Consider the following 23152-nt stretch of genomic DNA (forward strand, 5'->3'; position numbering starts at 1 on the left):
CCTGCAGGCAGATGATGAAACTGTTGCAGGCTTGAACCTCCTGTCAGCGCCGCCGCTGTTTGTGCATTCCGGGACATGAAACGGCCTCGTTAGGCTCAGACCTGCAGTGGATGATAGATACCTCCACCAGCTCAGCCGAGACGGACCATCAGGGAGTCATAACACCGCCACAATCACACACTCCAGATGAATCAGTTTCAGTAACGCAAGCTGCAGCTTCTGGACAACAAGAAAAATGACGTTTTCTGAATCATGTCTTTGGTTTTATTCTTCAGCAGCTCCACAGTAGGACTGCAGCTTCACAGGTTTACAACAGGGACACCGTTTGATGGTGTAGGTGTAGTTGTAGTTGTACTTTTCGTTGTAGTTGCCATTTGATGTTGCAGAAGCTTCATGTTTAAGAAGAATCATGAAGAACCTTTAAAGACAAAACTGAAATTAAAAAAGCGATTTGCTGATAATGAGAATCAGAGGAGACAACAGGAAAACAGGTAAAGTCTTCCTGTCTGCATGATCTGATTTACTGATAAAAATTATGTCACACACACACACACACACAAAAAACACATACATACATGCAAACATAGAAATAACTTCAGAATTATCTGAAAAAGTATGAAACCATGAAAACCGGGCATCCCTAGTTTTATTTATTAAACTTCTGCCCCTAACTGTATTTTATAGAAAAGCAGAATGACAGAGTGATGGAGTGATGGAGTCTCTCTCTTCTTCTTTCACTCCCTCATTCTCTACATACTCCTGTTTTTTTTTTTTTTTTTTCAGGTTAATGGAACAATGCAGATATATGCAGACATTTTTTTCTTTCCAATCTGCGGGATGTTTAATTAGAAGAGTGTTTCATGGTAAAGCTGGCGGCGCTGGGTGGATGGGAGCGGGAGGGAGGAGGAGGGTGGAGGTGGAGGTGGAGGTGGGGGGAGCAGGCCCTGGCGGACAGCCGCAGCAGCAGCAGCTCAGGCGGAGGGAGGCTGGACCGGGAACAATAGACCGACAGCCAGCCAGCTCCGGAGAGAAAGCCGCGCCGCCCGGGCTGATGGAGGGACGCCGAGCCGCCGGGACGGCAGGCGGCCACTGAGCGCCGCCGGCCCGCCGCCCTGCCCCCGAGCCCCGAGCCCCGCTCCCCTTTGTGGACCGTACTGAACCGGAATCCGGTATGAACCCCGCGGAAGCGGCCGAGGAGGCGCCCAGCGACCCCGACACGGATGCCTTCTACAAAACAGGTAGGGACGGCGGGGCGAGCCGGAAAACACTCCGACACACACCGACCCGACACACACACCGACCCGACACACACAGACACACTCCGACACACGGCGGGCCGGCGGCGGGGAGCGGGGAGCGGGGAGCGGACCCGCCGCGGCCGCTACCGGAGGGCAGGGAGGCGTTCCGATCCGGCCCCGGAATAACGGCCCGGACCAGACCTTATTCAGGGTTTTACACCACACAGTGTGTGTGTGTGTGTGTGTGTGTGTGTGTGTGTGTGTGTGTGTGTGTGTGTGTGTGTGTGTGAGCTGATGCTGCTGGTTTGTACAAAGGAAGAAGAAGAAGAAGGAATCATCCAGTCCGCAGCTTCTAGAGACCTGTTAGACATGAAGCTGGAAGAAAGGAGAGAGAGAGACAGACAGAGAGAGAGAGAGAGAGAGAGTGTTCCTGATGGATCCAGTTGAAACAGCTGAAGAACTGAAAGCTGGACATGGTCTGGGTTTGACAGCACCCTGGTCTCAGAGACAGACCCGGTCCTGTTGGTCCGATCCGGTGGTTCTAAAGAGACCTGGATGGAGTCCAGGCCGCCAGTCCCCAGAAGAACCTGGTTGTTTGGACCCGTCTGGGCCGTCCTGGGTCTCCCGGCCTGCTGGATCTGGGCCGGGCTCCAGGTTTTCATCCCACCTTGTTGACTGGAGGATGGATATCGGCGACATGTAACCCCGACAGGACGGTCTGCGTGTGATTAGGACTCAGACCGTCCTGGTCCTGGACGGACTCTCACCATGTCCTCCTGACTCTCAGGACGAGACAGCCTTCACTCCACTGTGGATTGTTCTTGTTTGTTGTCTGTATTCCACAGACTGTCCGTCAGGTTGGAGCTGCTCGTGGTCGTGCTGACTGGAGGCCAGTTTAATGACAGCCGGAGTGTGAAGCCAGCTGCAGGCCTTATTTGGCTCCCTGGATTCAGACTGCTGTGCTGGACCTGTGGCAGTCCAGCACTGGTCCCGGGCTGGTCTGGGCTGCAGGCATGTGGCTTTAGGGCCAGTTTAGGATAACAAAAGGCATATTTAGCATATTTAGCCGACTAGAGAGCCACTGTAGAAGTGTGATTTCCAGACGGAGCGGATTCAGACCTGTGTTCCGAGGCCATCTGTCCTCCTGGCAGAGATCTCCACCATATTCCGAAATATCATTACAGTTAACTGGGTTTTAGAGCCAGTTTTTATAAAAAGACAACAACAATAACAGTTACTGATTGAGTTGATCACAGAACGCTTATTGAAGGTCCTGAACTCAGACTTTAGGACCTTGGCCAGTTTATAGATCCTGACACACTGGGGTCAGTGAAACAATGGCGTTAAATCAGGAAACTTGTGGTTTTGTCTTGAGATCATGCAGCACTTGATCAGACCTTGCAATGCTAGCAGGCCATTTCGCCCACGACACACCGTATCTATTTGTCCTTTCTAGCTTTCAGACTTGACCTGTGTTCCTAATCTGTCCTTACATGTTTGATATCGGTCAGACTGTAGGCTATCGTCACCTTATCGATTATAGCTGTGTGGTCTGACTTGGTTTTCAGAATCAGTTTGAGATGAAAGCTCCAACATTTACCCAGGTACAAACATGTTCAGCTGTTCAGCATGTTCCGTTCCCTCAGTGCGGTCAGTGGGCTACAGCTGGTTAAATGATGGGTAAGCAGCTAGTCTGGAAGCACTGTGGGTGAGTTCTGTCCACCTGGAGTTGTTGACGGTTCTAAATTTGACTCGGGTCTCTGTGGGCCACTTTTGTTAATTTGAATTTGCGCAGGATGAACTCGTGACTGCAGTCTGGTCTCAGATCTGTGTCCTGTGCTCGTGTTATCGCTCGATTCCGTCAGACTGTGACAGTCATGGTGAGGGGTGACCGGCTGAAGCCCATCCTGCGAACTTACACAAGCAGTTTAACGTGCAAGAGCTTCAGAAACCGAAATCAGGACTTGCACACCTGTGAATTTATGTCTGTCCAGTCCTCACCGACACCCTGAGACTGCATGTTTGCGCTCAGTAAAAGGACGTGCACGCTCAGCTGAACTCTGATGGGAAAGTGTTGCCAGATTTGACCTAGAAGTGTAGCCACATCTGGTCCAGTCCAGCTCTGACGCTGTCTGGTGACTCAAATCTGACCATAATCCAGCGAGAGCAGACTCTGCTGCCGAGCCGCTGATCATCAAGGCAACCAGTAAAACACTGGTGTCCAGCGTGTCTGTTTCTCCACAGTGGCCGCCTGGCAGTATTAGCGAGGGGCGATCTGCTGAATTGATTGTGCAGTCACTCCTGCTCCTCACTGGTTGCCGGGTTTCTCTTTGTTTTGGTGGATTTGGTGCCAGTTTGGGTCGGGAGCTGACAGCGTTAGCCAGACTTTTTTCCTTCTGCCTTGCTGGATCTGGACCCGTCCTTGGGGACAAATGTTTTTGGCTACCAAGGTAATTGCCACCATGGCAGCGAATAGAATGTTCACATTTCTGCTCAGACCAGTCTGGATGGCTAAACCTGACCCTGGGAACAGCTGTGTGATAACGGTCCTCTCCGGTTCTTTGGAGGCTCAGTCAGGCAGACTGTGGTTGCTCCGTCCTGGTAATGGCTGCCAGGCCTGGCTCGGGCTGGACTGTGTGGCTGGAGACCTGTTAGATCTGGGAACTGATACGTTCAGCTGTGTTCGGATTGTCTTGGATGTGGTGAACTAATGTGAACGTAATTTGGACCTGGTTTATGGTGGAGGGCCCGGTCCGGTCCGGGGATGTAAACAAGGTGGCCTCTGCCTGCTTGATGTGGCTCGTTGTCAGCTGGAGTCAGACTCCAGGTGCCGACTGGTTCTCTGTTCTTGATCTAGACGGTTAAGAAGAAGCGTTTGGTTAAAAGGCTGAAGCTCGCCGCCGTTCCTTTGAGGTCTGCTCTTCTTTGTTTTCACTGGTCAGTTAGTTTCATGTTGTGTCAAAAAGTGATGGAAAACGCCAGCCTGCTTATTTCTCTGTGAAAGCCTCCATACTTCATCCAGCACGGTAAACACCCCCGAAGGCCCAGACCACAGTGCACCTTCACTGGGTTGACCTTGTTTTAATGCATTTTCACATATTTGATCTGCTGCCTGGGTTTTTTTGGTTCTTTTGAGCGGTCTTCAACAGAAAGGCCTCATGTATTTTGATGCCATGATTTTAAAACAATCAATCCACATTATTTATACAGTCCGAAATAATTTGATAAAACAATGACGCTTCGTTCGGTGCGACGAAATGCTGAAGAAGAGAAACGCGTTTGAAGATGCAGCATGGTGACAGCCACACCACCCACTCTGAACATGAAGAGCCTCGCTCCCGTCTCCCCGCTGGGTTCCTCGGTCGGGTCCAGAGTCAGACTGTTGTGCCGTCTGATTTTTGCGGTTCCCCCCCGAGAACAAAATGTGGTAACTTGTCGGCAATAAACAAAACCTACATTAAGATGCTGCCGTGTGTCTGAGCAGCTGTGAAAACAGAGCCAGGGAGGCTTTTTCTTCTCCGGCGAACCGTCCAGCAGTCAGATGTTGTGCTGAGCAGCTGGCCGGCCGATCAGACGCCGCGGTTCACCCTCCTCGCTGGTCCTGCTGGCCCGGGCTGCAGCTGCATCGTCCTGCTGCTTGCCGAGCTGGATTCAAGCACTAAAACCCAGCAGGCCCGCTGGACTCACATGGGCCGCATAGTTTGTTGTTTGTCATTCTTCTCGGCTGTTTGTCGTCCACACACATTTTGCTGACGGCTGCTGATGGCCTTTGTTGTTTGTGACTTTCTTTTAAAAGCCATCCACACTCTGATGTGTCGTCCAGGGCAAATTCAAAAGGCGTAATCTGACTGTTTGGTACCAGGTGTTGAAATTATCTGGCTTTGAACCAGTGTGTGTGTCAACCAGTCCAAAACCTTTTAATGGATCGGCTTCATCCAAAACCAGCCCGGCCATCAGCTTTAGGCTAGTCTCAGACCCTGTCAGAACCAGAGACGGCAAATTCACCGTCACACCCACAAATCAGCCAGACCACCAAACCAAACGCTCGCTGGGTTTATTTAATGTTTAGTCACGCTTCGTTCATTGGCTGGAACTGAACAGACGTCTTCTGTCTGAAGGAGACGTCGGCCGACAGAAGCTCGTCAGCAGCCTCGACGTGAGTGAGTGTCGTCCTTCAGCACGCCTCTGAACGGAGGATGCAGGCGCCTCAGTGTTATGCTAATCAGTGCTTTATAAATAGGATGCCAAATTATCAGTCGGAAATGGGAAGCGGCACACACACACACACACACACACACACACACACACACACACACGCACACACACACTCATACCTCCCCACACGCAATCAGGGAGCGGCGTCTGAGTCCTTATCAGGCGGCCGACGCCAGCTGTCTGTCAGGCGCCTCGGCAGAGGTGGGCCACGCCGCTCAGCGGTCCGGCCTGTCAGGACCCGGGGAGGAGGAGAAGAGCTGCAGAGGCACCGAGACCTCGAGCACAGCAGGAGGGACCGGAGTGACTCTGCAGAACCAACAGTGAGAGAGAGAGGAACGAGGGAAATGGTCACGAGAGACAAGAGAGGAAAACACTTTCTGACATTTTCAAAGTGTTGCTCTGTAACCTTTTTCGGCCGATATCTGTAACGACAGTTTAGAGACAAGTACTGGAGAAAAGGTGAACGCCGATAGCCAGTGGCTTAAAAACAATCACAATGTGTGTCAGACTGCACAAAAGGAGGCAAATCATTTAAACAGAAGAGAAATAAGTGTAATAGCACCACTGTCCATGACGAAGAAGCGGAGTAGCTCAGAAATGACGACCACAGCCACAGATAGTGAGAGCATGACGGTGAACAGACCACGGATTAACAGCAGGAGTTTAAAACAACCACAGGACGGGACAGAAGGCCAGATCAGAAAGTATCAGGAGAAGGAAAATAAATCACGACAGAGATGAAAAAGAACAACCAGAGAAGAAGAAGAAGAACTGACCACAAACAGAGAGACAGAAGGATGGAAATAACGCATGAACACAAACACATAAAAATGAATAAAGGTCACGAACAGATGAACAGATCCAAATGCCCATGTAGGGGGAGGAAATGCACAAATGGAAAAAGGAACTGTCACAGTTACTGAAAACTAAAGAATTATTAACTTAAAGCAACTCTACAGAAAGACATAAGACATAAGATATAGACAATAAAGGGGGATAAAGCACAGCTGGAGAGGCACTAAACTGATCCCCAGGAAGTAACCATCAACATGGAAAAGCCATGAAATCAACTGAATGCTAATAAAAAGCCATAATGAACCATTTCTCACTGCTGCTCTCTTGTGACCATAAATATTCAAATCTTAATTCTGAGTCTGTTTTGTGAATAAATAATCATTTATATAGCTTTAAAAATATTCGGACTAAAATAAAAAATACTGTTCTGTAGTTTTCAAATAAACAATAAATATAGCAACTTCTGAGCAATCCATGTCAGTTTCAGATTTAAAATAGTGTACAACTTCTGCCCCACCCCATTTCCAGTGAAACCACGCCCACTTCCGGTTTAGACCACTCCCCCATCTGAGTACAGATGTGGATACAGATAATTTGGATGGGTACACTGATACAGATAGTGGTGTGCTCGCTCATCCCTGGTTCTCGCTGTGGAGCTGCAGGGAGCGAGCTGCTGGTCTGCCGCCGTGATGCTGTTAGCTGGAGACAGGAAGCAGCTGTTTCCTCTGCTGGAGAGCTTGGAGAGATTCTCAGTGTTGTGAGTGGGAGGCCAAGGCGGAGCAACAGCCTGCTTTGGAGTCTTTCAGCAATACTAAAAATACAGAAATGGATTCATTGATTTCTGTGCGACCTTGTAATTTGACCCCATCAACAGAACTTGACTGAAGAATTCCCAGAGATTGGCTGAATTTTGATTTCATCGATGGAATTGTTGCAGCATCGCATTTTTCTGATGGGACTGGAATTCTCCTCTCCTGGTCCCTGTCCTGGTCCCAGTCCAGTTCCTCCTGGTCCTCCTGGTCTTGGTATTTCTGGAGTTGACAGTCACTGTAAAAACCGTCCTCCTTTTCACCACTAAAACAGCAAACATGGGGATGAATGCTGAATGTTATTAAATGGAACTGAATTGACAAAACAGGATTTACAGATTTCTCTTTTAGCTCCTCGTTTTTTCTCATTTCTGGTCTTTTCTTCAGAGACAGTATGGGGTCAGTGCTGCGCCGTCCCTGTTGGGGCCGGATGCTTCCGGACTGCAGTCAGAGTCCCGATGAGGACGTCACCATGACGACTAACAGTCGCTTCATTTTCATCACAGCCTTCCTCGGAGACGTCGGTTTGACCTGAAACATCATGCTCTGTGTGGCAGGAGCTTCTGAAAACGCTGACTGGCAGAAAACATTTGCTTTGAGTCTCCCAAACGCTCAGAATGTCTCCTTTAGTGGGGGAAAAAAACAGCTGAGCTGTTGGAAAGCCATAAAAATACATGCTAGGAAAAAAAGGTTTGAGAAATGTCATTTTAACACAAGATGTGAAGACATCCGTTTATTGCTGGTCAGTGCAGGCGTTAGATGTCCTGCTGTCCGTCAGTCCTCTCCTGAACTCAGGACAGACGTTAATAACAGGACGCAGCTTCTGGAGCAGATTGGAGAACTCAGATGTTGGTGTACTGTCCACAGCGTGGGAGTCCATCTCTCCACGGCGAGGACAGACGTCACGCCCCGCCAGCGCCGTTAGCCATGCCACCCGGGCTCAGTAGGTGGAGCTGCTCAGGCCACCAGTCCTGGGGTCAGAAGGTTGACTCCTGGTGGTCTAAATGTTAGAGCAAAGAGCTTATGAGGGTGCTGGTTTGAATCCCGAGTCCCGGGACAGTGAAGGATGATCCCCCCCCCCAGTGCTCCTTCAGGACAACGTCTCCGTTGTCTCCTGCTGGGAACGTTTGACAGATGAAGGGTCTGGCTCTGGCTGCTGAACCGGCGGAAACAGCTGTTTATTTGCTTTGAGTCGGCTGTAAAGCTTCATGTCGCGGCGGCGGCGATGGTGGTGGCGGCGGTGGCAGCGGTGCCAGCGGGCCGCTTGGGGAATATCGTCTTATGAAAATGTAATTTCTTCAAGGAGCTTTGCTACAAAGCTAATCCCCTCAAGCCCGTGTGATCTGTCTGTCGGCGGCGGCCTCGTCCAGTCCGTCCATCAAAGCGTGATGGGTAATCAACGTGACCGGGCCGAGGATGAGCTGTGCTCATCATCATCTGATACTGATAATTCCAGGACGTTAAGACACCAAACCACAGCTGTCTCTCCTGTGTCCACTGCAGAGTTCCACATTAAAGCGAAGACTCTGAACTGGACTGGAACCTGGTTTCTGAGCAAACAGACAAATACTGCTCTGGTTTAACGTAGAACTAGTGATGAAGAGGGTGGAGAGAACTCCACACTGTGTTTTTGGACTGTTTAGCTGTATGGCTGGTCCGCTGGTCCGCTGGTCCTGTGACTGGAGGGAACCGTCTGGGACCATAGGACTCACCTCAAATAGACTTTCCTTCAGATTTAGCCCCAAATTCCTGAAGAATCAAGTAGCAGCTGTCGAACTGGATGACTGGACAGTGCGTTCCAGCTGGGGAGTGCAGAGTTTGCATGTTGTTCCTGTGCACGCCTGGTGTCCTCCTCACTCCGTGGCTTGTTGGTGTGGATGTGGTCCGACGTATGTCCTCCTGTCTGAGCCTCCGTCATGACGAACAGTCGTTCTTTTATGGAGTGAGGCGCTGAAACATGTTTTATTTGGCTGTAAACAAGCATGTGAGGCTGTAAAGAAGTAGCTTTTATAAAGATGATTGTACTTTCTCAATATAGTCCCTGCTGGTGGGATTAATGTTCAAATCTTTCATCTTTTATAGCTTGAAACTTTGCTGAATGAAGAAACATCTCTGGATTCACACACTGGTTCCTGCCGTCCTGCTGTCACTCTTAATGCACTCTGAATTCCTGCTGTTCCCATTTTAATGAAATACGCCGTTAAAAGAACCCGAAGCTTTGAGTGACTTCTTCCAAACCGACGCCCGTTAGCACATGCTGGTGGAAGATTCCTCACAGCCTTTCTGATCTCTGACATTCATTCATTCATTATTTTCTAATCAGACTCACATCGACGGTCTGAGCTCCTTCAGCAGGAGCCGATTTCACCCCGAGCGGGACAGAAACCGCTGAACTGGAGCCAGAAGAACCTTCAAACCGATGTTGGCCTTGGCCCGCGGGCCTCATGTTTGACACCCCTGTCCTCCAGGGCTGATACCCAGCATCGTCCTGCTCCTTTAAGACAGGCCTCAGTCCTGAGTCATGGTGAGGGAACGGGAGGGCGGAGCCACACATCTATTATTGAGGGTGTGTGTGTGTGTGTGTGTTTGTGTGTGTTTGTGTGTGTGTGGGGTGGAGCTGTGTGGGTGGAGGCAGGGATTCCCTCCCTCAGCCTCCCTCTTTGTGTCGCCCAGCAGCAGCGTCAGGCCTCTGGCAGATGGGGGAGAAGACAGAGGCGGCGTGGGGGAGGGGGGGGGAGGGGGGGGGGGGGTGTCAGAGAGAGAGGGAGAGGGAGAGAGAGGGAGAGGCAACTTAAGTGGATTATCAGTTATTACCCACCGGGGGCCGAGCTGCAGGCAGACGCAGCAGCAGAAAGAGTGTTAAATAGATAAATACAAAGGAAGGATTTCCTCCTCCTCCTCCTCCTTTGTCTCCTCCCGCTTTAAAAGCTTTCTTCAGACAGCTGCAGCCATATGCTGGGTGTGTGTGTGTGTGTGTGTGTGTGTGTGTGTGTCATCGATCACAGTGGTTCCCCGGTGGCGGGTGTGTTTGGTGCTGATCGTTGGTGTCAGCCGGTGTGTGAGTGTGTGTGGGCAGGTGTGTGTCTTTGTCTCTCAGACCGGAAGCTTTTATCCCGATTGGCGGAGCGGCTCTGGACGCCTTGTCCACGTCCACGCTGGTGACGATCTGAGGAGGACAGCTGCCTGTGGACAGCCTCATGAGCCGTCAGGACGTCCCCGGCTCGGCGCCCGGCGTGGTTCTGTCAGGGCGGCAACACCTGGCCGACAGCAGCCGGCAACACGTCACGTTCATAACGCCCAGGCTTCAGTTCTCTAAACAGCAGCGCTCTTTCTCCTGTCTCTGGTCCAGACCTGCCGGGACAGGGTACTTTTTATTAATTTCTGTAGTTTTAAAGCTAGTCAGGACCAGTTTTCAGCACTTTAGTGTCAGTTTATGTTGTAATAAATGTTATTTTGTTATCGGCTGCAGACAAGCCGCTAATGGATGCTAGCATGCTAGTCGATGCTACCGTGCTAAAGGTGCAGGAGTTGTAGCTGTCGTTCTGAGGCTGGTCTCTGCTCGGCTTTGAGAAAAATCTCTTTAACCAGGAGCTTCCTCAGATCAGAAGTTTTCCCGCCACAGAGAGCGTAATCTGCATCGCATTTTAAAAAGTGGAGCCGTACTTTTGTGCACATTCTATCCCCGCTTGCTGCGTTGCCATGCTAGCTGCTGACGGCATTACGCTCCTGTGTGCAAACGCTGCGTTCAGGTCCGGCTCGGAAAATCCCCTCCTCCTCCACTCCCTCACCGTCACAGGGATGCCTTGAGGTACTGAAACATGGAACCGTTTCATTTTACATGAATCGGGGCAAGGACTCGGGTTTGAATTCCAGCTGCAGTGCAATGACTCATTTTTCTAACTAACTCTCTTAACTTTTTTTCTTTCTCATGTAGAATGACATTTTGTCATTTAATTGTTAGTTTTAAGTGTTAGCTTAAACAAGCTACTGTTGGCTATGTCAGTGGTTATAAGAGCATTTACACTAAAGAAGTTCTTTTAATGTGCAAGTCCAACAGGAGGCGCTCTCGGTGTGGTTCGTCAGCAGAGGACAGCAGGAGCTGCTGAAGCTAACAGTGGTTGGTCGGTCATTTCCAGTGTTTACGGCGTGTTTTCAAGTCGTTGCATGCAATTAGAAGTCCCGTCCCAGTTTGCTAATTAGCCAGCGTGGGGTTGTGCTCCCTCTGTGTCCTCGCATGAGTTCATTAGGCCACGGCAGTCAGTAATTAGCCTCCTCCCAGCTCCACGCAGCAGTCAAGCCCTTTATTAAACTGCTAACCTGCGGCGTGCTGACATGTGTGTCGAGCAGGAGCACGTGTTTCTGAGATGTGATCGCAGTGACTGGAATCCCGGTTCGACTCTCACCCTGCACATACACAGATATGTTTGGTTTTCGTGGGATTTTATGGACGAATCCTCACTCCTCCTCCTGCTGCCACACCAGGATTGCTGCTGAGGCGGCCGGCGTTCCGCTGTTCTCGCCCTGTGGGTCAGCAGATCGTGCAGGAACTTGCCAGCGTTCCGCTCTTCTCCACCGTCCAGCAGCTCCACTCGCACGTCCGACAAATCCAGAGGACTTACGGGGAATCATGGGAAGTCTGTTTCCACTTCGTCTTCATAATGCAGTTTTTATGAAGCAGGAGCAGAGGAACACGGGGAACTTCTCCTGTTCCACAGAGTTTCACCGTCAGAGTCAGAACGTCAGAGTGCCGTGACAGAAGTGGCACCTCCATAAAGTCCAGGGACTTTGAATTTCTTGTCAAATTTCAAGAAAAATGAGCCTGTGAGGAATCTTCCACCAGCCTTTGTGCTTTGTAATCAGACGTGTAAAACATAAGATGCAGGATATTATAGGATTTCATGAAAAAAGCTGCTTGTTTCTTTTTTTTAATTTATTTCTGGATCATTCTTTAAAAAGTTGAGTTTGGAGTCAAAATATTAGAGAAGCAAAAAACATTCTAAGAAATACTTTATTTTGTTTTTTCCTGAGGAGGCTCATTCTAATGCTGTGGACCATGACTTCCTCTATCAGCTGCTGTGTGACTCTTTTATGTTTTAGCATCTCTGAAAACACAAATCCACCCTCTGTACCGTGGTGAGCTGTGGAAGCTCCAACAGGAAGTGTGTTGATTTAACATATCTACATGAAGGAACCTGATTGGTTCATCCACAGGCTAGTCTGCACCAAAACATAAATGAATAGACTGTAATACTAAATGACTATAAACTAACAATGTATGAGCTTCATTTTCTATAATTAATCTGCAGGAAAAAAGCAGATAAACAGCTTGAGGAGCCGGAAAATGACACAGTATTGCAGGCAGTCTGCATGAGGAGGCTAAACATCACACAGACAGATAATTTTTCATTCATGTGAATCTTAATTCTGAACCAGAAATGTGTAGAAGCACAAAGAAACACAGACATAAGCTGGACTGTCCTCCGTCTGTGGGCGGGACGGTGTAACATGTCCCACAATAACCAGTTCACTCCTTATCACAGCAAAACTGAGGGAATTAAAAAGCATTTAATCATGTCCTTTTAGGTCTCCTGTAGTAATGGGCCTGATGAAAATGCAACAAAACTTGTCCAGAACGTGTTCTTCAGTGCATCTTTAAGAATTGGACATGTCCGTCCACTTCCTGTACACAGCACTTTGTCTCTTTCGACCTTATGACACTAAAATCTCCTTTACACAGATGACTCCCTCTGTTGAGGTCGTCTTCCTGCAGCCCTGCAGGGCTGTCTTTAAATTTTAGTCTTATTTCACCTTTATTTCTACAGGTGGCCCCACTGAGACCCAGGGTCTCACTTTCAGGAGGAACCTGTCTTTAATCCTGCTGTATGAGCGAGATTACACTAAATACGGTAAATCTTTAACGTAACGCCGCTCTACACTGCAGTACGCACAGCTACACAGTTGTGTGGAAGCAGCTGATGCTTTTCCAGAAGCGTTCACACATAGAAGGAATGAGAAACGGCTTCTGTGACGAGAACACGACTGAACGCTGAACGAACCGTTGGGAAAGGTAAACAGCGAGGCGAGAAACGCCGCAGCTCGCCGCCGTTCTCTCATTGTGACGGCGGGTTGTCCTCAGTTTAACTTCAGCTCCGCTCCAAACCTTGAACCTCAGACAGATGAAGATTTAGTGCCATGTGGTTTGGCCTGACTCGCTCTGTGTGTGTGTGTGTGTGTGTCTGTGTGTGTGTGTGTGTGTGTGTGTGTGTGTGTGTGTGTTGGAAAACACTCTGGAAGAACCACCAGCGGCTCTCTGCAGGAGAGTCCCCCTGCTGCCGTTGTGCTGGTTGGAACCTGAGTTTCATTCATTGTCAGAGTTCACTTCAGAGTTTCCGTGCGGACTGGATGAATGGAGCAGCTGGAACTGATTCACTGCACTCGTTCCTTCGCTCCTCCCTTCTTTCTGTCTCTCCATTGTGTAAGTTTTCTACTTTTTGATTGTTTCTCCGCTCTCCGGGAGGGTCCTACCAGTTCTTCTTCTCTCTGTTGCGTTTCAAGTGGGCCGTGCAGGAAGACTGGGATGAATTTACAGGAAGCAGATAAGAACGATAAGACGGAGTACCTGGATTACGTTTGTCATGTCAGCGGTGTGAACTGTCAGGAACATCCAGAACATAATATGTCCAGCCTCTAGTCCAGTCACCCCGAGACAAATGGAGTGAAACTGGCTCAGACGTCACCCGGTCACAAGGTCTGCATCAGTTGAAAGGGAATTAGAGCAATCTGATGAGCATGGGCTCCTGGAGCACGGCAAGCATGGACGAGGGCGGGAATAACGGAGCCTCAGTCCAGAGAACGGCTGAGATACTGGGCAGGACCCTCAGACCCCCCCCTGCCTCTGGACCAGGATGTTAGAGACATCACCCTGTGATATGAGCCTTTCCCTTCTACTCACTGGCGTGGCGTTGACGTGTTTGTTGCCCTCGTTTAGGATCAAATAAGTACATTTCATCTTATGTGTGAAGAATCAGGAAGCTACACAACCTGAACGAAGGGGAACTGTTTCAGGGTGGATGTTTGGAAAAATTGTCCAAATATCTTGAATTCCACTGAAAAATAGTACAAAATGGAAATACCACTATGAAATACTGGCAATTAATACAATACGTAGAGAATAAAGTTGAAATATTGAGAGTAAAGATAACTTTGGAGACGACGACGCAACGAGAAAATATAGAAAGACGTCAGACTGCCAAGAATAAAGTCAAACTTCGATCAGTAAGAGAAACTTGTGTGAAAAGTTTGGATCCTTCGGTGAAGTCGGCCTCCTGTACGTTACAGCTCTCCAGCACCTTCAGCTGCGCTCAGAGTTTCCGTGCAGCAGGAATGAATGCAGCAGCTGGAAGTGATTCGCTGAACTCGTCCTTTAAAGGTTCCTCCTCTCCGTGTCTCTGATTGGTCCCAGGCTGTCTGGCAGTCTCTACCTTCTCCTGCCTCTCCTTCTAATGTCTGTCTGAACACAGCACTAATTAAACCCCATTCATCCTCAGAGACACACACACACACACACACACACACCACCACCACACACACTCCCAGGAACATTTGTGTCAGGCTGTAATTGAGCGAGCAGAACCTGGCTTACTGTAGCGTATTTTTAGAACAGAGGGAGCGAGAGTGGAAACATTAATCCTTAATATGCTTCAGTTCAGGGAACCAGTATCATCTGATCTTTCTGACGGCGTCTCGCTGTTCTCCTGCTTTTTGATGCTGGTCCAGGTTTCTGCAGGGACTGAAATGCAATTAACGGAGCAGGACTGAGCCGTGTGATCCTGAAGCTTGGATCAGGCGCCAGGCTCCGGTGGACCCGATGCCCGGGGACCGGTCCCGCCAGCAGGGGGACGACCGTCCACACCGGCCAGCCGGAGCCCTCCCACCTCCGGCACGTGAAGCCGGTCCCGTCTTCTGGCACCCGTTAGCGGCGGCGAGACACTGGACAGCAGAGGAACGATCCGTCCACCGAGCGGATGTGTCAGAGGAAGAAAACACCCCAGCATCAGAATCCAAGCGAGTTGGACAAGAGCCAAGCTGTATCAGAGCTGAGCTCTGCTGAGGGTCTCCAGGCCTGCTGCGGTCCGGTTCTGTCACAAGTAGGGGGGAGGGGGGAACAAACACTGCTGTCTTCATCTGCAGTACATGTTGAGGCAGGAGAGGAAGTTTAGAACTAAATCTACAAGAATCTTCAAAACACTTAAACTGCTCGCTAATGAAAAATGTGACCGGTATTAAAATCAGTTGCGTCCAGTGAGGTTTTAGAGCTCAGGGTTCCCTGAGACTGAAGCATGGCCATTCTGGACTCAGTGGACCAGGACCATGAGAACCACGCAGAATGAAGGGAACATGACAGACCAGAGCACTCCGTGGAGGGTTAAGACATCCGTCCATTCCTCTGTCCATCATCCGTCTGTCTGGATATGCCCTTGAGTAACTTTACACTCAGCATGGCACATTTACTAGTGTTACAATGACATGGTTAAAACGCTCTTGTCAGGAAAACATCCTTTTTTTTCCTGGTATAATATTACCAGGCCCAGGTAGACTATGGGATGGCAGATGAGTCTGAAGCTGTTTGGCCTTATCGTAGCAGCAGCTCCGTCAGGATGGAGCAGAGACAGTGATGGACTGACCGTCTCTGGGGCAGCAACCCGTGTGGGACGCTGACTCGAGAATCTTAAATGTGTAAAATTAAATGGATTCATTTTGAAGTAATTTCAGATTTTATAGAAAGTGTTATTCACTCTCTCATTCAGGGGCAGTTTATAGTCACCAGTCGACCTGACATGTGTGTTTTGCGTCCAGTGGATCGTTCTGAGACGGAGGGTTTCCTGGAGCAGCAGCAGATCAGGTTGTTGTTGTTAGAATAGGTTTTTCTTCTGCTTCTTGAGGCGGGCCCTCTGCGCTGACCCTCTGGAGTCTTCTTCCAGTGATAATAGAATGTGAGCAGCTCTCCAGTGTTCGTCTTCGGAAGAAACTCTTTGTGAATGAGGAAGAAATCCTTCCCATGTTTTCTCAGGCCTTTGGTGAAGCGTTTCACATCAGCCTTCGACCAGCGTTGCTGAACGGCTTCAGGGAAGAGTTTTCCCGCAGCAGCTGGACAGCTGCATTGTTCTTTATCCTGATTTCTACTCTCACTCCTTATCTGTGGTTTTAACTAAATCAGTTTTTCTGCTCACCCTGATGCCAGAAGAGACTCTTAAACTGAGTTCATCCTGAGTCAGTCAGCTGTTATCGGTCTCATAGAGGTGTCTAATCAGGCTCTCGTGTCTACCGACGCCACCGTGATGACGTTTACAGCCTGCCAGAGCCGACCGGCCAGAGCCTGTAGGATGAACTCTACCTGTCCGGCTCCAGCACGGATGGCCGCTTCCTTCCACTTCCTTCGCCCTGCCGGTGATGCTTCCAGCTCGGGTATCAGTGCGTCTCACCTTCTTTTCAGTCTCATAAGTGTGAGTTGATAGGACCGACCAGTGGCTCCAACCCTGGAATCAAACTCAGAACTCTGGCTGTGGGTCAGGAGAGCTCACCGCTGCACCCATCGTGCGCTGATATGACTGGTTTCTTGAGTCTTTTCTGAGGAGGGGGAGCGTTGAGTGCGGCGCCCCGCCGCCACCCTGGCATTCCTGGCGGGACGGCCCGCTCGCCGCCGCTCCTCCGTGCAGACAGCTGCCGTCTGGAGGCTGAAAGCCGATCCCGGACCGGCCGGCTTCATCTGATAGCTCCAACACGTGTTCCAGTCTGAACATTTGCTTCCTTCGTGTCTCCAGTGCCGACTTTCTCCGAGGAGCGTCCCTCTGGCTTCCCCTTGACCCTTGACCTCGGCTTAATCATGTTCATGTGTGTGTGGGTGCCTCGGCGGGTCGGACCACTGTGTGTGTGCGTACATGTTTACGGCCGTTCGGAGGACCTCAGTCTCTTGGCGTACTCGCGGCGTGAGGACTGGCGGCTGTTGCCGGGTCGTCCTGAGGTTCTGCTGTGAAGACATGTTTCAGAGACGGCTTATGAAAGGGTGAAAACCTGTAACGGCCTCATCGTTGTTGACGTGAGAGCAGGTTTCTGGGAAGTGAATGTAGGTCAATTCCATGATCCCTGAAGTATGTAAACACCATGTATGAGCGTGTGTGAATATTTCAGGAGAGTACGTATTGAAAATGTGGTTTTATGAGGCAGCGGAGGATTTTTCATTAAACTAGACTCATGCACATTCTTCTCCTGCGTCCGGGTGATCCACACAGCTTTACCCAGCAGTACCAAAACAGACCGGAGCGGTTCTCCCACTGATCCTCACCCTGCTCGGTCACCGTGCTCCGGGGGATCAGTGGGTGGAGACGGGTTTACCTTTCAGGGCCGGCACCGACCGTTTGAACAGTGTCCACAATGAAGGACGGACTGCATCAAATATCATAATGTGGATAGAAATGCGATGAAATGCACTTCGAAATGTTACTGTGAAACGGCGTTCAATCAATCAATCAATCAATCAGTCAATCTTTATTGTTAGAGCAGCTTCCATCACTTAAAGCAGAACTATGCAACTTTTTTACCTCAATGAATGTTTTTCAGAATCCCTGTGGGGGTAAACACAGACTTGGCAGTGATTGGCCGGTCCCTCCCCTCCCCCCGGTGTCTGTCCTGAAAACAGCACTTGCAACTTTCAGAGGATCCGACCCGACTACATCTCAGGAGAACAAGCCTGCTTTACGGCGCTCACAGTTTGCTTTAATGCTTCCCCTGTTGCTGCAGATTGATCATAAATCCTCTTAAGGAATGGAGTTACTGATGTCTTTGTTTCAGAACGTCATTAAATTACGGTTCTTAATGATTAAAGTGTACAGTCCAACTCAGAATGTGTATTGTTAAAGCTAATTATGTAAAGAGGAAAAAAAGAGACAATATATTCGTCAATCGCAATTATTTGTCTGACAGTTAATCGTCTCCAGAATGTCCCTGTGGATCGTAACATGGCCACTCCTGAGGAACAACTCAACTCTGATGAAAGTTCACCAAAAATGGCGCCAGCTGCTAGGTCAGGAAAGAGAGGTCAGCCTAGGAGGGCAGAAACGTCCAGAAAAATGCTCCCCTCCCAGCGGGCTTCAGCTGGCAGAGGATCTTCTGCGAGTCCTGCTCGCCCCCAGGACGGCCTGGCCATCCTGCCGCGACGGAGTCGGTGGATTTATTGCGGCGCATCCTCGCTGTTCTCTTGTCCTGGACTGACCCGCCACAGCTCAGTGTGTGTTCGCGGACGGAGGTGCTGCTGTTGAATTCTGCGGCCGCTCCGTCCTGCCGTGTGCGGCGCCGCCCGGAGGACGCCCCTGGACCCCCAGATCCACCTGACGCTTGTTTTCCCGAAGCGGCGCCGGCTTGGATCTCGCCATCGTCGGTTTCCGTTGCACCTCTCTGCATGTGTGTGTGTGTGTGTGTGTGTGCTGAGTCAGCAGCCTCCAGATGGCAGCTCGCCGTGTGGCTGCTGCGCCGCGCCAAAGATGTCATCACCCCCAAAACAGGAGCGCCGCGTCCCATTGGCTGCCGCTCGCACGAGTCCCATGGGGCCGATGCAGAGACGCACGAATCCCGCCGTGCACAGAAACACACATCCAGCTTTATCCTCCAACACTGAGGCCGGGAGGAACAGACACGGGGAGCATCCTTCAGTCCTGCTTCACAGCGATCACTGTGAGATAAAACACATTTTATCAGAACATTAATTAGAGCTTTCTTCCATACCAAGACCAGGACTTTAAGGGGCTGAGATCAAGTCAAGACCAAGACCAGAGGATCCCAAAACCAAGACAAGACCAAGACCTCGGCCTCTCAAGAGCAGGACTTTCAGCGACTCAGACTGAGTGAAGTCAAATAAAAAGAAAACATGGTCTTGAGACGGAGACCGGTCCTCAGTGGAGCGTCTCTGGAGGTCAGATCGTACAGGATGTGTATGGATTCATGGCAAGTTGCTGTGAAGTAGAGCTAAACAAACAGGTCTGAGTTGATCCCAGTGTCTGACAGGAGACCAGAAGAGAGACCACTACAGAGGCCCTGTCCAGCAGGACCGCTATTTTTAGCCTCTAATAAACCACCAAACCGCCAGCTGAGGAGCAAACAGGCAGCATTCCCAAATCCTCAAGGTCTTCCTCCACTTCCTCGGGAGGCGCAAGGAGTGTGTTTCTTTTCTTTCTAGGCAGGCTGTGTGTGTGTGTGTGTGTGTGTGTGTGTGTGTGTGTGTGTGTGTGTGTGTGTGTGTGTGTGTGTTCTTGTATTTCTATCCTTGTCGGGGCCAAATGTCCCCACAAGGATAGCAAAACGTGGAACGACGTGCCTTGTGGGGACATTTTCCGGTCCTAAGTAGGAGAAACAGTGTTTTCTTGACCATGTTGTTGTTACTGAAAAAAGTAAAAGTGCAAAAACATTTCTTTAGGGTTAGGCTTTGTTGTGGTGTGGGTTAGGGTTAGGGTAAGGGTCAGGGTTAGGGGCTAGACATGAATGAGAGTCAATGGACGGTCCCCACAAGGATAGAAATACAAGACTGTGCGCGTGCGTGTGCGTGTGCGTGAGCGTGTGCGTGTGCGTGTGCGTGTGCGTGTGCGTGTGCGTGTGCGTGTGCGTGTGTGTGTGTGTGTGTGTGTGTGTGTGTGTGTGTGTGGTGTGTGTGTGTGTGCGCAGCAGCCTTGAGTGTTTAATGGGAGGAAAAGCTTATTGTTCTGACAGCTGGGACAGCCTCACTGTGGGTCAATCCAACAGCAGTGAAGGGTTAAACTGAGCCAGCGGAAACACACACACACACACACACACACACACACACACACACACACCTGTCTGTCTATTTATTTCTTTGTATTGTTTTATTTTTCCTTCCTCTCGGTCCTGTAAGAAGAAGAAACCTGGTGAAGACAGAATCATCTGCTGAGTGTGATGCCTGGAAAGCAGTTCCCCGTCTGTGTGTGTGTGTGTGTGTGTGTGTGTGTGTGTGTGTGTGTGTGTGTGTGTGTGTGTGTGTGTGTGTGTGTGTGTGAGAGAGAGAGAGAGAGAGAGAGAGAGAGCAGTGTGTGGTTTGTGTTGGAGCAGTGATGGATGTGGTTTTCCTCTGCAGGGAAACTGGAGCTGAGGCCATTAAAGTGTGTGTGTGTGTGCGTGTGTGCATACAGGCAGCATGTAGAAATAATGAGGCAGATGTGAATTATTCATGCTGGATATGATCTTGTGAGTCTGTTGTCAGAGGTGGCGGTGTCGCTGTGGTGACGCCTTGTCGCCGTGGTGACGCCTTGCGCCTTGTCGCCGTGGTGACGCTGCGGTGATGTGGTGTCACCGCCGTGGCGATGCAGCCGTGATGTGGTGACGCCACGGTGACGTTACGCTGCAGCAGCCTTCTCTCTTGAAGACTGTTTGGACGTTGTTTTCTTTTCTCTGGGCTGCTGGTTCAGATCCGTCCATGCAGGACATGAAGGCCTGCAGACGTCCTGCAGTGTCTCTGTAAAGGACCGGACCGGACCGGCCCGGACCGGACCGGCCCGGACCGGACTGCCCTGCCGCCTGTTATATTTCCTGGCACTGCTCTGTTGTGATGCTAACATCATTAGTTATCAGATGTTGGAGTGGAGGTCTGCCTCCAGCAGGATGTGGATCTGTTCATGTTGAACGGATTTAATGAAGCTGCTTAAAAATGAAGCTGTAACACTTCAGTCTGATCACTAATTAAATCTGTTTAGCATTTTGGAAATATGTTTTAACTTCATTTAAATGTCTCAACACAATATATATTAGAAACATTTTGCTGGACATTTTATGGTTAGTGGCTCCTCAGCCTGTGAAGGACGATCACATGGTGAGGCTGTCGGTGTGCTGCTGGCTGGCCGGAGCCGTGCAGCAGGGTGAAGCTCTGCTGGCCTTCAGACGGTTCCTCCTCCTTTCTTTAAACGAGACCAATCAGCTGTGAAGCGTTAAGATGAGCCGCAGAGCTGATGGTTGTTTACCCAGAATGCCTCAATGGTGTGTGTGAAAATTCACATTAGAGCAGATCTAACAGGACAGGTCAACACACACACACACACACACACACACACACACACACACATTCCCGTCACGTCTCAAGGACACACGGTGCCACTCCTGTCTGTTTCATCTGAGTTGGATCGCTGATGGAAGTGTGTGTGTGTGTGTGTGTGTGTGTGTGTGTGTGTGTGTGTGTGTGTGTGTGTGTGTGTGTGTGTGTGTGTGTGTGTGTGTGTGTGTGTGTGTGTGTGTGTGTGTGTGTGTGTGTCTCGGTGAAGCTGGACTCTGCTGGAGAGGAAGTTGCCTAGCGACACAAGCCAAGTGCTTGTCCATGTGTGTTGCTCATTGAGCTCCGTTCTGCTGCACTAAAACATGTGTTTGGGAGGTGAAGGTCGGGGTGTGTGTGTGTGTGTGTGTGTGTGTGTGTATGTGTATGTGTATGTGTGTGTGTGTGTGTGTGTGTGTGTGTGAGAGAGAGAGAGACTGGGTCTGTGGAGGATGCTGGTTCTATCAGGCGGTCTGTCATTGATCCCTGGCGTCTCAGCAGGTGTTCGTTTAGGTTGACCTCTCTTTAGCTCTCGTTCATGCGACGATGGGAGGTTAGTTTGACCCTCCACATGATCAGATGCCTCAAAACGAGCTGTTCACACTGAAGCCATGGCAGCAGAGCGACCTCTGACCTCTGGGCGGCTGTGGAGGAGCTGAAGGGAGTCAGGGTGGGGTCAGGAAGGGTCGAAGCGAGGAAGAGAGTTCTGGTGTTTTCAGCTGCTGACCGACGCATGATGCCCATCATCATTCTTATTAAACATCTGTATCCTGCATCTGCCCCACGACTCTCTGACAGTTCTGCTCAGAACAGGATGCTGGGAACTTTATTTCTTTTCAAATTCATGGTTCTAACATGAAAAGTGAAATTTGATGCGTTTGTTCTTAATCAGTGTCAAAAGAGACAGAACTTTGAAGGTGGGTTGGGTATTTTTGTTTCCTAAAACAAAAATAAAACCCTTAGTTTTCTTTCCACTGAGTGATCAGAAGTTGACTCTGAAACACAGATGTGGAATTAGTGAGGACTCTTATTTTGAAATCAAACTTCAAGCTGAGCTGGTGCACTGTGGGTAACAGAGATCAGTCTGACATGGAATCATTTCATGTTAGTCTGAGTTTCTGTTTTGGCTTTTAATTTGAAATCCCAGAACAGAACAGCCTGATGTTAAAAGTGTTACAGTAAAATTAATAAACGAGTGACTGAAGCTGAGTTTCTTCACTTGAGCGTTTGATTTTAATACTTCCTGAAGTGTTAATAATGTGTTCATTGCAGCTCCCCTGATGCATGGACCCTCCTCCTCCTCCTCCTCCTCCTCTTCCTCGCTGAGCTATTCATCGTTATAACACTCAGAGACAGACAGCTGGGACGTGAGACGCCTGTCTTCAGTCCTCAGTGTTTTCAGGGGAAAGTGATGAAGTTGTGTTGTGTTTTGTGTTTCCGTTACACTCCAGTGTTGGACTCCAGCTGGTCTGGTGTGTTTAGCGCTGCAGCGGCGTTGTGGTGGTGTTTTGTGTTGCTTCCTGTTTGCTGCGGCGTCTCTGTGTGTTTTATGGTTCTTTTGTCTCTTCTTTTGTTCTGTTTTGTGTCCCTCTGCGGCTGTGTGTTGGACTGACGCTGGGACAGCTTTCTGTTCTGTCCAGCTCACGTTGAAGTCTCGTGTTTCTTGTTTGGGAGGTTTTCTGTCCACTGGTGAGAGACACCTGTCTTTGTGTCTCCTGTCTCTGTGCGTCCCCGGTTGTTCCGTGTGTGTTTGCCTGTTTGCAGTGTGTTGTGTTGCTGTTGTGTGTCTGTGGCGCTCGGAGGGCGACGGCTGCTCCTCGCAGATGTTCAGCAGCAGCCATTAGCAGAGCCGCCCCGCCGCCGCTAACCGGACACTGAACGGCCTCACGTCCGTCTCTGGGGAGGAATTCTGTCCTGATCGTCTTCGTCTGCAGCGCAGTGACTCGTCCTCGCTACGTTGGGAGGAAACTGTCTGCTCTGCTCTGCTCTGCTCTGCTCTGCTCGGCCGTGTT

The 23152-nt window shown here is 49.9% G+C and overlaps 1 protein-coding gene across 1 annotated transcript in view; it reads left to right on the top strand.

The window, feature by feature from the left end:
• Window positions 1-1045: 1045 nt before the first annotated feature.
• The window catches only part of kalrna (kalirin RhoGEF kinase a), a 99810-nt gene continuing 77703 nt past the window's right edge, over window positions 1046-23152 (top strand). The window contains exons 1-2 of the mRNA XM_030111471.1: window positions 1046-1091; window positions 1128-1238. Coding sequence (XP_029967331.1) covers window positions 1172-1238 — 67 coding nt within the window. The 5' untranslated portion in view covers window positions 1046-1091; window positions 1128-1171. The remainder of the gene's footprint in view (window positions 1092-1127; window positions 1239-23152) is intronic.

This window comes from Salarias fasciatus, chromosome 16, assembly GCF_902148845.1.
Source record: "Salarias fasciatus chromosome 16, fSalaFa1.1, whole genome shotgun sequence".
NCBI classification, from domain to species: Eukaryota; Metazoa; Chordata; class Actinopteri; order Blenniiformes; family Blenniidae; genus Salarias; species Salarias fasciatus.